This window comes from Lutra lutra, chromosome 5, assembly GCF_902655055.1.
Source record: "Lutra lutra chromosome 5, mLutLut1.2, whole genome shotgun sequence".
NCBI classification, from domain to species: Eukaryota; Metazoa; Chordata; class Mammalia; order Carnivora; family Mustelidae; genus Lutra; species Lutra lutra.
The window spans coordinates 91,453,150-91,466,960 of NC_062282.1; the positions used below are offsets into that span (position 1 = coordinate 91,453,150).

Sequence of the window (13,811 nt, forward strand, 5' to 3'; positions counted from 1 at the left end):
AAGGAGGCAAAAAAACATAAAATGTTATAAATGTTTAAATACAGGGAATGAGAAACAGGTGGAAGTTAAGGAAAAACAGATTTTTGTTTAGGTAATTGTACTATCGCTGAGACTAGGAATGCAGGATATGGAGAAAGACTAGTCAGGGAGCGATGGCTAATGTTTTCAAACATCCTACACTTTGGCCTACCTCTAAAACATGTCTATGGAGACTCCTATAGGCACTTGGAGATTTGAATCTGGAAGCAGGAGAAAGATCTGGGCCAGAGATAGACTATGGGAGATCTTTATCACATGAAAGGTGAACAACAGAGTCATGAAAGTGGCTTAGGAAAGTGGGTAGAGTAAGGAGAGTAAGTGGTTCAAGTCAGAATCTTTAGGACTTAGTCTTTACAGGAGAGACGGTAGATGAGAAAACTGTTAAAAAAAAAAAAAGAAAAAAGAAAAAAGAAAAAAGACCAATGAGTGGCCAGAGAGAGAGAAGGACAACCACAGAAGTGAGCTATTTTGAGGCTAAGGGAAGAGTGAATCTTTGGAAGGAGTCAAAGGATAAAATGAAGCAGAGAGAGAAAGTTAAAATGTAGTCTGAAAAGTAACACTGGCTTTAACAAAAGGAAGTCACCGATGTCTTAGCAGAAACAATTTTAGTAAAGTATCTTGCACAAGACAGAAATTCAACAAAAGTTTGCTGACATATTAATAAAAACATAAAGTTCTCAAAATTAAATCCCCCCCCCATATTAAGATTGTCACAATTTGAAATCAGAACAATTTTTGAAATCAGCTATCCAGGTACACAGCACTGAAGTCTTCTACTGCTTCTGTTAGTTACCTTTCTTCCCTTCCACATGTTCCCTAGGACATCTGGGTGCCACCTGCAGTTTCAACGGCCAAACGGAGCGCGAGCCGCGGGCCGGTAACTCACCAGGGAAGTCACAGTAAATAAAAGTTTGCCACACAAATGGCACAGAACGGAATCAGAACTGCTTCAACTCTGTTGAATTTCTTCTATCAGTGGGTAATCTAAAGTTTGAATATAGGAACATATGAATATGTCTAGTTTTCACTTCCGATGAAATAAGGACTTTCAGCCAGTGCCAAACAAGACCACTGGTAGGATGTTAACTAACATGGTCACCTTTGAATGGTGACAGTATGGATGATTTAAATTTTTTTCTTCTCCTTTTTAAGCAATTTAAAATGTTCCTGTCCTTAACAGACATCATCGGTATGACTGAAACTGAGGTTTTTTGTGTGTGTCTGTAAAGGAATTCCTGAATTAAAGATACATTTTATTTTATTCTTTTATTGACTCAGCAGGGGGAAAAAATATCAAATTACATCACCTTTCTGTTCTTCTTCTGGTAGCCCTATAAAGAAAACAAGCCAGGAAAAGCATGCTGGATTGGCTCAGGACGGAGGGAAAAAAAAAAGCTTAAAAAAATAATTTTTTCCCATAATTTAATATTTTAAGCATACACCTTCTTTTAAAATCCTATGTGTGACTTTCAAGTACTATAAATTAGAAAATACCATTGTATCTTTTGGGAAAAGCTGGCTAATTTCATGTTATTTTCATAAAATAGTATATCAAGTCCTTTCGTTTATTTTTAAAACCTATTTTCAGCAAAGCTTTGGAATCAGCTGGCCTGGGTTCTGGAACTGGCTCTTCCACTGACTCGTGGGATCTGGAGCCACTGACTTCACTTCTCTGTGTTTACTTTCCTCATCTGTGAATTGGGCATAAAGCAGCATGTATCTCATAGGGGATTTAATGAATAACTATATGTAAAGAGCCCAGCACAACCTAAGGACTCAATAAGCATGCATTGCTACTATGACAGCAGATCTGAATTCTGTCAGGATAGCAGAATTCCCTCTGTAATCAAATTAAATTAAATTAAAAATCAAATTAAATTAAAAATTAAAATCAAATTAAAAATCAAATTAAGAAATTTTTAAAAAATGACCCTGTTCTAACTGCATCAGAATCCTAGGGCATGGGTCCCAGGCATCCACAGATACTGAGGTAACCACAATGAACTGTCAGAGTTAAGAACCAGGGCTTCAGGGCTTCGCCCACCTACACTGGGGGCCTCAGCATCCCTCACTAGGTGCTCTGCAGTTGTCTTTTATATGGTTTCCCTGCATCTGTTCCAATCTGCTACACCCTGTCTTCCATACGACTTCCAAATGCACTTTTTAAAAGTATAGCTCTGCCCAGATTATTCCTCTGCTCACATCAGCTCTCCCTACCGAGCAATGAAATTCAAAGCCTTTACTATGATGTTCATGACTCCGGTCATTGTTAATGACTCTGACAACTGTTCGTGTTGCCTGCCTTCTTGCTCAGTAACAGTTATACCTTTCTGAATAGGGAGCCCACTTCTATGTGAGGTAGGGGGACTCCCCTGACAAGATGTCTGCAAGTCACGTGTGGATGGTGACTTGATCTGGGAAGTTGTGGGGAGACTGCTCAAAGCCATTTAAAGTCTGTGATAAAGACTCCCTGTGTGATTCCACAATTTACGAAAGATTTAGGGGTGAAATGAGCTCTTTTTTTCCCAGACACAAGAGGCTGAAGGAAGAGTGTTTCATGTACCTCCTACTTGGCATCAGGGTTGGGCATAAGTGTCATGAGTTGAGCCAAGATGAAATAAGAGGATGGGGAGGCAGGTTGTCTGCAGTCCATACCCTAGTCATTACCGAAGTTCTGACTTACTGCTAGCCTAATGATTCTTTTCTAAGAGTGTTCCAGAGAGAGTACAGGGAAAATAGAAGTGCCACAAAGATAGAATTTTAATGAGCTTTTCCATCAACTACTTGTAAGAGAGTGTTCTCTTCTTAAGTAGCATGTACTAGCTCAAGTACACCCTTTAAAATTCAATGCACCAAGATGAAGACGCTGAGAGGAAAAGCAAACATGTACCTCCAGCACTTTGTGAAGTACCAAAGGTTCAGAATGGCAGCAACTCAACTCACACTCCATCTTCTTGTAAAAAAATCATAACTAGGTTTGAAAAGCCATTGTTACTAACCAAACATAAGGAAAGTTGCTTTTGAAACATTAACAAGTTTCCATTTCTCTACAGTCCAAAATGCTACTAGAGCATGACTTCAGAATTTGACATCTCATATCCGGGAATCATAATAAATCCTCTTATAGCTTAGGTATTAATTAACTATATTTAAATTTGGGTAGCTAAGGAATTTTCCACATGAAATAATTATGCATGCCCACTACTTCTCTAACAATCAGGAAACCAATGAATAACAGGTTTCCCGAATGCCACTCAAGAATAGGGCCAAAGCCAAGAATACACTTGAAAATCTTGGCCCTTGATCATGGGTTCAGTCCTTCCCAGGGTAAGCTAAGTAAAACTGGACTAAGATGGCCAGGAGTGATTTCTAATGGCTCTGTGAGATCAATACCACACTAAGCAGAAGCAAAATACCCTCCTGTTATATCTGATAGTGTTCTCACAAACTTACAAATCTAACACAAAGCATTTTAACCCTCTAGGCCCTGATTTTTAAAAAATTACATATATATATATATATGAATAGACATTTATATATATATATGTATATATATGAACATTTAAAAAAATTTTAATTACAAAAATTTAAATTTAAATCTAATAATATTTTAATAAATTTTATTTAAATTTTTAAATAAAAATCTTAATTAAAATTAAAAATTTTTTAAATAGACAATTTATTTTAAAATTATATATATGCATAGACAAAAAGCATATGCTATATTAAAAGTATTTTTAGATGACAGTACTCTTTCCATCATCTGTAACAACCACCACCATCTGTGTTTAGATACTTCCTAAGTCATAGAGCACTTTTATGCACATTGTCTGGTAGCTCATAGGTACCATCCTCACCTCTGTTTTGCTGAAAAAGAAATGTCTATTTAACACAGACAATAATTTGTTCAAGACCACCTAGCCAGTCCACGGAAATGGCAGAACTTAAATCTAGGTCTTTTCTTCATACATTCCCATACCTCCTCCCCTCTCTCATGACTTCAGATTAGCATAACCATAGATGTAGCACTGCCTGCCCCTCTCTCTCACTTTCCCTGTACTGTCTGCAATGATTTTTCAGGGGCTCCCTTTGTTTCTCCCTAACCACCTCCAACCCTTTATTATTCCCTTTTCTGACCTAAGATTGCTCAGCTTTTCAATGAAAGTATTCCTAATAAAAAGCAGAGAGTCATCCCATGGATAATAGTGGAAATGGAATTCAGAAGTTATTCATTTAAAAACATTTTATACTTCCAGCTCTATATGGATATTAGTCATCATCTAAATCAGTTTGGCTCCTGAGTTAGGATAGTGATTATCTGACTCTCTTGAGCTACCATATTTGGTATAGTAAAGAGCAAGAGACTTGTGCTTCCAAACAGGTCCATTTCAAAAATGCACCCAAATTTACTTGGCTTCCAAGTTCAAATCATGACATTTCAGGTAGCAAGGCATACCTCTACTTTGAAAAGTAGTTAAAATATTACTATTTTTAAAATACAAAAAAGGTGAAAGCCATTAAAACAAGACAAATAATATTTAAATTAAATACTGAATTTATGAGAACTACTATAAACCTTATGAAAGAAGGAACACATCTAGAGAAATCTATATGTTCTCAGAATCATTACATAAGTTAAAAAACTAAAAAAAAAAGGAAGAAACACAGAAACAGTCATTCTCCATTTCCCTACCAGATTGAAGCTTCACTATTTATGGGATACTGAAAAAACCCTTGGTGCTCTTCCAGGGCAAATATGTTGAGACCTTTTTTAGTGAAATAAAATTGGTCTTTAGCAGACTCCTGAGAAAGATGGCAACCACGACAGGGGGCATCTTTGCTGAAATCTGCCTAAATTGGAAAATAATTCCAGTTGTACTCAATGTCAAGAGGCAGCACTTTTTCTTTCTGAATTTGGAGAACATGTGATTTCTGGTTGATAGGAAGAGCTAGGCCAAAGTGGTGATGCTGGTGAATATGTGTCAAATAATTCACATGTGAAATACCAGAAATCTAATCAAAACCAGGAAACACAGGTTCTCGTCTTTCCTGCCAATAACTTGCCACATTCTCAACAAGGTCACATCTCTGGGCCTCAGTGTCTTTAATGCTAAAATGAGTTAGCTTTGATGATACCACTTTTGATGAGGTCTGCCTCAGCTCTACAATACTCTGATTCCTTGTTTATTTAAAATCGTTTTACCTTTGTCATATATACAGATAAGGGGAGGGGCAGGGGGAGAAGGAGAGGGAGAATCTCTTTTTTGTTGTTGTTTTTTTAAAAATAATTTTATTTTATTTATTTGACAGACCAAGATCACAAGTAGGCAGAGAGTCAAGCAGAGAGAGAGAGAGAGAGAGAGAGAGAGGGAGGAGGAAGCAGGCTCCCCGCCGAGCAGAGAGCCCGATGAGGGGCTCGATCCCAGGACCCTGAGATCATGACCTGAGCCGAAGGCAGAGGCTTTAACCCACTGAGCCACCCAGGCACCCCGGAGAGGGAGAATCTTAAACTCGCTCTGTGGGGAGCCCAGCACAGACCCCAGTGAGGGGCTCAATCTCATAACCCTGAAATCATGAGCTGAGCCAAAATGAAGAGCTGGATGCTTAACTGACTGAGCCACGCAGGAGCCCTACCTTTGTTACACTTTTAAAATGTTCTGTGATGGTTGTAAAAGCAACACACATTTGAGTGGTATTAAAAAAAGGACATAGATAAGGAAATAGAAATTACCCATAATCCTATCACATAGAGACAACGCTCTCACAAAAGTAATGTATGTGGTGTTTTATAACCCGTTCTTCATTTAACATATTCCAACTTGACTTGGCATTAAATGTTCTCCTAGAACATTTTTTTTTTTTTTAATGGGCACAGCAAGAAGGCAGACATTTCAGAATTACTTACGGATGAGCCTATGAAACAGTCCCTGCCCTTTCTGATACAGCCCTGAGGGTGCAGCCCCTCCCATTCAAGAACCAGTATTGTTGCCATTAATTGCTATTTCCTTAGAAGCAAGAGGGCAGAAGCAAGCCTAAGTGCACTGTGCCTCCAAAAATCACTTTTAATGACTGGTGAATTGGAATGTACCATCATCTATTAACCAATTTCCTTCACTGGATATTAAAGCTGGATATTTACAATAATATTTTCATTATTATAAACATCATAATAAACACTGGTGTAGCTCTATCTTTGTGCATATTTGTAATGAGAACTTTGATACTTCCTCTTTGTTAACTAGTAATAAAAATTAATATTTGAGGTGTTATGAGGTTGTGTTAAGTTGCAGTCTTTCATTCTGTTTCAGAGAGATCCTATTAAATACTGGAATCTAACATAAAAAGAAAAGATGCGCCTTAGGTACGAAGTTTGGTTACTTACCAGCATCTTTGAGCCAACTATCATACAGACGCACGGTCCTTGATGTAAGATCACTGAAGGCCATTTTCCACAGGATTTACTGGCTCTTACAATGGGTTCTTCAGTACAAGAAAAAAAATAAATGAGTTTATGATCTATAAATGCAAATAAAGCCAAGTTCTAATAAAACAATATGATAAATGCTAAATATTTAATAGGAATACTTGGCAAAACAACAAACTTGTACGGAGGGTAAATGCATTAGAGAACCACATTAAACCCTGATACAGTGGCAAACATTTAAGATTTTTCATCATTATAAGAACAATGCTTACTTTGCTGAAAAAGGCTAACATTCTGTGTACAAGATAAAAAAAGGAATGAATGATCCTAAGAACGTTCATAAGTGCATCTCCCTTTTACAGCAACAGTGCAGATCAGGATAAGACTACCTTCCATGGCAATTCTTGAAATAAAAACCAAGTAGAAGAAAGTCAAGCAGATATACAAACATTCCAAGAAGCTACTCTGAACTAGGACTTACAGCTGATCTCCAGGCATAGTAAGGTCTTCCGTATGCCAAGTCTTTACAATTTAAGTGGACTATAGGTAGAAAGAAGGAAGGAAGGAAGATCTACAACAGCCAAGGAAAAGCTGCCTCGTTTATCTGGACAGATACATAAGAATAGTTGTAAAAAGAAGTCTTGGGAAGAACGACAAAAAAAAAACTAGTGAAAGGAAACTAGCCCTATTATATATTAAAAGATAATCTAAATCTTCAACAATTAAAACAATGTGACACCGACACACGAAGAAGCAAACCAGTGGGATACAGCAAAACATCCAGAAACACACCAGATAGAGTTAGGAACTATATTTTGTAAATTCTCAGATGTACACTCTCCCACATATGAACACCTCTGAAATCAGCATACATCTTAAAAATGTATGGTGTGCCATAGAATGAAGTGTATTTGATTCAAAGTCATAGAGTGGGAAGATCAAATAGCTCTGGAGATGGATGGTGGTGATAGTGCACAACAATGTAAATATACTTAATGTCCCAGAACTTCACACTTAAAAATGGTTAAAATGGTAAATTTTACATCATGTACATTTTATCTCAATAAAAAAGAAATTCTTTAGACCTGCAACAGGAAAATTCAAACTTTCTTCTAGCATTCTAAAAGCCATTTTAGAATATAAGCGTATATATACATATATATATATATGTATGTATACATATACACACACATACACATACACACACACATATACACATACATACATTTATATTTGGAACATAAAATATTTCTTTTTAAGACATATAGTATATGATAAAGGTGGCATCTCAAACCAGTGGACATTGAATTAACAGCAGTTTTTCAAAAAAAATGGTGTGATACAATGAGATAGCCATCTAGGGGTAAAAGTTGGATCCAAACATTATACTATAAACCAAGATAAACTCCAAGTAGATTGAAGATTTAAATAAGAAAAACTGAAAGAAAAAGAAAAAGGAAAACAGAATCATGAAAGTACTAGATGACAACAGAGAGAAAACTTTTCTAGTCTTGGAGTGGGAAAGGACTTTCTAACTTTGACTTAAAATGCAAAAGACATAAGAGAAGACTAACAAATGTAACCACCTGAAAATCAAGAGGAAAAAATTAAAAAGTAAAAAATGACAAACAGGAAAAAATATGTTCAGTTCACACCACAGACAAATGCTACTCTCCTTAATATATAAAGAGTTCTAAGAAATTGATTAAAAAAAAAGACATATAAGACAAGAAAAACATGGGCAAATCATAGAAAAGGAAATACAAATAGCTCTTAAACATATGAAAAGTTGTTTACCTTTAATCATAGCAAGAAATTTACACTATTTTATTACAGTGGATGGGCTAAAATCCAAACATTTTTATCAGTCTGATTGGCACAAATCCAAAAACATGTTGAGAAGACTATGGTAAACTCATACATTGCTGGTGGGAGTACAATAACCCTTGGTAATGCCAATTTGGTAGGAGAAAGTATAAACGCATATATTTTTTTAAGATTTTATTTATTTATTTGAGAGAGAGACAGTGAGAGAGAGTATGAGAGGCAAGAAGGTCAGAGGGAGAAGCAGACTCCCTGTGGAGCCGGGAGCCTGATGTGGGACTCGATCCCTGGACTCCGGGATCATGACCTAAGCTGAAGGCAGTCGCTCAACCAACTGAGCCATCCAGGTGCCCTAAACGCATATATTTTTTTTAAAGATTCTATTTATTTATTTGACAGATCACAAGTAGGCAGAGAGGCAGGCGAGAGAGAGAGAGAGAGAGAGAGAGAGAGAGGGAAGCAGACTCCCCGCTGAGCAGAGAGCCTGATGCGGGGCTCGATCCCAGGACCCTGAGATCATGAGTCCCTCCCTGCTGAGGGACACAAAAGGAGCTACAGGAAGGTACCAGCATAGGGATGGAGGTCTATGGTGGAAATGAGGATAGCAGGGTAAGAACAAAACACCTGACCTTTCTGTGGAAAGCCAAGTCTGCCCGCATAAAGAGGTGGTGGTTTGAAACTTCACCCCTGTACAAAGCAAGGAAGGAGAGAAGGGCAGGGCAAATAAAGCTATTTCATAGAAATCATAATTGCTCATTGGAGAACTGATAAGGGAAACGTGCCTTCAAATGCAGACAGTGTTACAAAGGAGAAGAGCAGAGCCAGCTTAGGAAGCAAAAGGAAAACACACTCAACCCTGACTCATTAGAAGAGGATGGGTGTGGGGGGGTGTTCAGTAGTGAGTCAGAACAGGGCATTGGGACCTGAGGCTACACGGTGGTAAAAGGTCTTCAGGTGAAAAGTGTCAGACAGCCTCTCTCTGAGTAATGATGCTGGAAAACCAGAGTTCACATGGAGTCTCGAGAAGAAAAAATGCTGAGATAAGACGTAAAAATCTCAGGAAGAAATCAAAGACTGCTAGGGAAACCTCCACCTAGATATTAATCTGCAGGTTTCCTGTGTATTCCCCGCCCCGCCTGTTTCCTCCCTGATCCAGTTTCCCCTTCCTTCCCCATCCTCTGTACATAAGTGGAAAGAAAGCCTCAAAGAGGTTGTGAGTCTAAGTGTGAACAGAAGGTTTGGGTGCTTGAGTTTGCTCCATCCCAATGGTTTAGTTAGACTGAGGCTGGGAAGGGGATCAGAAACTTTTAAGCACATTAAAATGTGAGGAATGACTATAAAATAATAACTTATTTATTTAAACCTAGATTTCCCAACCTTGGTTGAACTGACATTTGGGGACAGACAATTGCTAGGTGTGGGAAGCTGTCCTAAGCACTGTAGGATGCTTAGCACCGACCCTGGCCTCCACCCACTAGATGCCAGAACTCCCAAGTTGAGACAACCAAAAAATTTCAAGAAATTGACCAACTGCCAATCCCTAGTTGAGAATCCCTAATTTAAACCAAACGACCAATATTTATTCATCCAGATAAGAGCAGCTGGTTCAAAGTCACTACTTTTGCAATTATACATTTATTTCAGTGATGCTGTCATTCAAAAAAAATTTTGAGCTTTTCTTCACAAAATGATCTTAGAGTTTTTCAGAATGTCATTTAAATAGCTCTAAGGGGGAAAAAATCTTTGTCTACTACTTCTAGAAGTCAGGTCATAACCGATCATAAATTAAGAATGATTCTTGGGGTGCCTGGATGGCTCAGTCAGTTAAGTGTCTGGCTTTGGCTCAGGTCATGATCTCAGGGTCTGAGCCCCACACTGGGCTCCCTGCTTGGTGGGGAGTCTGCTTCACCCTCTCTCTCTTCCATGCTCTCACTGCCCCTCCCTCCCTCAAATAAATATATAAAATCTTAAAAAAAAAAAAAGAATGATTCTGAAGGAAAATGGATGAAGCTGAGTTCCACCTTGTTATGTGGGGTGAGAAGCACAGCAATGGAGAAACTTTACTCATAATTTCCTACTAACATTTTCAACTTCATAACCTTAAGAGAGTTTCAAAAAAAAAATCCGGAAACATTTAGAGTCATAGAAACATTAGTGGAATAAATGTATAGTAAGTAGCCTGAGGTAACTGAGGAAACACTCATTTATACGTATACATTCCAGCATATTAGTTTAAATCTTTTTCTCTATCATCTACTATGAACTCCAATTAAAAGAAAGTGAATTTAGAACCTGAAATAGACTCAGTGAAAAATGATTTCAAATGTCAGATTTTCAATGTTGTTAATTACCATACAGGTATGCGTCAATGTACTACCCACCCCCCCCCCACACACACACTGCAGAAGCAAAAATACATGTTTGACACACCTTCCATACAGGACTTTGCATTTTAAGGTATTTATCTGTTTCCTCTTAGGATTTCCTTTATCAATCCCCTCGACTATTTTTTGCCATTTCTATTCCATAGCTAGGTTGTATAAATTGTTTCTGGAATGAAACAGAACAGCAGAAGAGAAACAGAAAGTCTTATCCTGACTTTAGAATTAGGAAAGCTTAGGCACTTTAGCCATACGGAAGAACCCGAGGACACAAACAAGAGATCTGAGAGGGAACATCTGAGGTTTCTGTGTCTTCTAGCATAGAAGAGCAAGTTTGGGGACTGATGAAGGAGGAGTCGGGGGGAAAGCAATTCGTGCCGACCCCAAGGAGAAGGGCAAGAAGCCCTGGCAAGATGCCAGGTAGGATTATGGGAAGAGAGGGCAGGATTGGTCAGGCTCAGCTGCCCGGGTAGAGGGGGAACAGGCGGCTGATGGGGCCTTAGGCTGGCATAGAGAGTTTCTCTTCCTCTAGCATGGAGCAGGAGCCACAGAAACACTTCTGAGTATCCTCAACAAACCCAGAAGAATTGCAGAAGAGCTGTAGAAAATGAAGCAGTCGTGTAGCTAGCGACAGCACAGACCTGTGGGGACAAGTAGCCAAAGAGTTGATGGGACCCTGGATGTCTCGGGGAGAGCAATGTTGACCAAGGACATCAAGGACTAAAGGGCTCCTCCTTCCAAGTAACCTGATCTTACATAAGCTTGTTTTAACTTGCTGAGGGGGATGAAGTGAAGGAGTAGCCTATTTAGAACAGCATGAAATAGGTTCCTGCCACCCCCCAAAATAAACCTTTATTAAAAAATAAAAACTGAGCTGTAAAGAAATGAAATTTTGTTCTTACATAGCTGACTTTGTCGGTTGAGGTTTTAAACCATTTACTTTAGGTATGGAATCATGTCACTACATTTTTTCTCCTTTCTCTATCCCTTATCTCAGTGGTTGCCAGACGTGGTTGAAAATAAAAATTAGCTGGAAAGAAATCTAGATTCAGTTAGTATATTTGGGGAGATTCTGGTGATGGGCCAGGTTTGGGAAACTTTCTCAATGCTGCATAAGCCATTCTGAGACACAACACCCACAACATGAGGAAATGGCATAAAATTCATGACAAAGGATCCAGTTAATGAATGTCACCTGGCTATGATAAGACATCTGGGTCAAGAAGGGCAGTAACAGGAGGTGCAATCAATACTGGTAAGTTTTCTCTGTTGATGCAAAACATCCCATAAGAGATGTGAAATCTGGGAGACCTTTTAGTCAGCACATACACCCAAGATATAAGGAAACTAACTCCCTATTTTTTTTTCAAATTATTTATTTGAGAGAGAGAGAGAAGGAATGAATGAGAGCATGAAAGGGGAGAAGGTCAGAGGGAGAAGCAGATTCCTCGCAGAGCTGGGAGCCTGATGTGGGACTCGATCCCAGGACTCTAGGATCATGACCTGAGCCAAAGGCAGCTGCTTAACCAACTGAGCCACCCAGGCACCCCTAACCTCCTATTTTGAGAGCGAAATAAGCTTGAAGTTCCCAAACACCTGGGAAAGGGAAAATCATTGCTACATCTTAGGTCTTAGTAAATTACAGAAAAATCAGAATATAAGTCTTGTCTTTTAGGAAAACAAAACTAACCACAAATAAAAAAAAAAAAAAAAAACAAAACAACTATCTAACTTTTTGATTTGCAAATAGGAATGTTATGGTACCAGGGAAGAGATTTTTGTCTGTAAGAGAACACTCAATTTGAAGTGGCTTAAGCAGTAAGAGGATGAGTTCTAGAAAAAGAATCTAAAGGCAGGGAAATGTCTTCTGAGTTGATTATTATCTCTTTTGTCATTCTGGTAAGAAAAAGATAGTGGCAATCATTCCAAAGATCACATTCTCATACACTTTCATCCAGACCAGTAAAGGAGTCTTTTCTTTGTCTCCTTTTTAGGAGCTTCAAAATGCCTTCCCAATGCTCCCCAGAAGCCCTTGAAATGTCCCTTCCCAGAGGTACATCCCAAGCCAATATCTAAGTCAAGCACTGAGAAATGATGGGGACCCCTTTGGTTTCTTTAGGGTAACTGGTACTGTGTTTACCACAACCCCACAGTAACATGGGGAAGCACAGGTCTTCAGAGAGGAAGAGGAGCCTGAAATAAGAGCCAAGAGTGGTTATCCCACAAGGAAGAAAGGGTTTAGCTTTGAGAAACAATGTCTGCTGAAAGTGTGCATTGAGCAAATTTCTCTGTAGTGACATTTCTAATGTGGATTGAAGCTCTGAGACTGAACCCATCCATCTTAGTGCTGCTTGTCCTGCTGAGAAGTGCTTTGTTTGTTTAAGTAAGACGTGGTTACTATGTTAAGCAAGCTTTGCAGTGCCACAGAAGACTTTCTAGTGACTTTTATATATCTGCTATTTAGAATTATCTTGTGCCACAGTCTCTTTGATGATACAGATGACATACTCTAAATTCATAAACACAGGAGAGCATAGGGTTGAACTCAAAAGGGTAATTGTTATGCCACTTCCACAAACTTATGTTTTCCTGACTGGTATACAGCATGTTTAAGTAAAATGGGTCTTTCTCACCCCCAATAACAATGACATGGTAATACATATTAATACTCTATGTGGATAGATTCAGAACTGCCCTTCCATCAAGTTTAAGAGTTGTAATTTCCATGTAAAGCAGGACCTCAAAACAAGTACCATCCACTCCATTCCTTACTATTCCATTATTTCATCTTGATTTCCACTCTCTACTTTCTCTTAATACAGGGACTTTTTAATATTAGATGCCTCTGGAAAATACAACACTATATATGCAAGACCCACCAGACTAATTCAGATTACATTTCTGTTTAGCTTGAGCTCTGCAACTTTATCAGTACTCAAGAGTCTGAGCAAAGAAGCAGGTAAACTTTAGACACTCATTTAACAAATTCAACATTTTACTATGACAAGAAACCAATGATACTAGCAACAGGCTCCAGCAGGAAATGGAAGTCATATAAACCTTTAGCACAATGTTAAAGCACGCTATTTATTGTGCTTACCCTCAATCTTGTGATAACAGAGGGCTTCCCAATCTAAGTAGAC

At 38.4% G+C, this 13,811-nt stretch overlaps 1 protein-coding gene across 2 annotated transcripts in view; it reads right to left on the minus strand.

The window, feature by feature from the left end:
• Positions 1-13,811, minus strand: part of ELOVL7 (ELOVL fatty acid elongase 7) — a 75,251-nt gene that overhangs the window by 19,862 nt on the left and 41,578 nt on the right. For both annotated transcript variants that reach the window (XM_047731336.1, XM_047731337.1), the window contains one exon: positions 6,422-6,519. In XM_047731336.1, coding sequence (XP_047587292.1) covers positions 6,422-6,485 — 64 coding nt within the window. In that variant the 5' untranslated portion in view covers positions 6,486-6,519. Of the gene's footprint in view, positions 1-6,421; positions 6,520-13,811 lie in introns of those variants that run through there.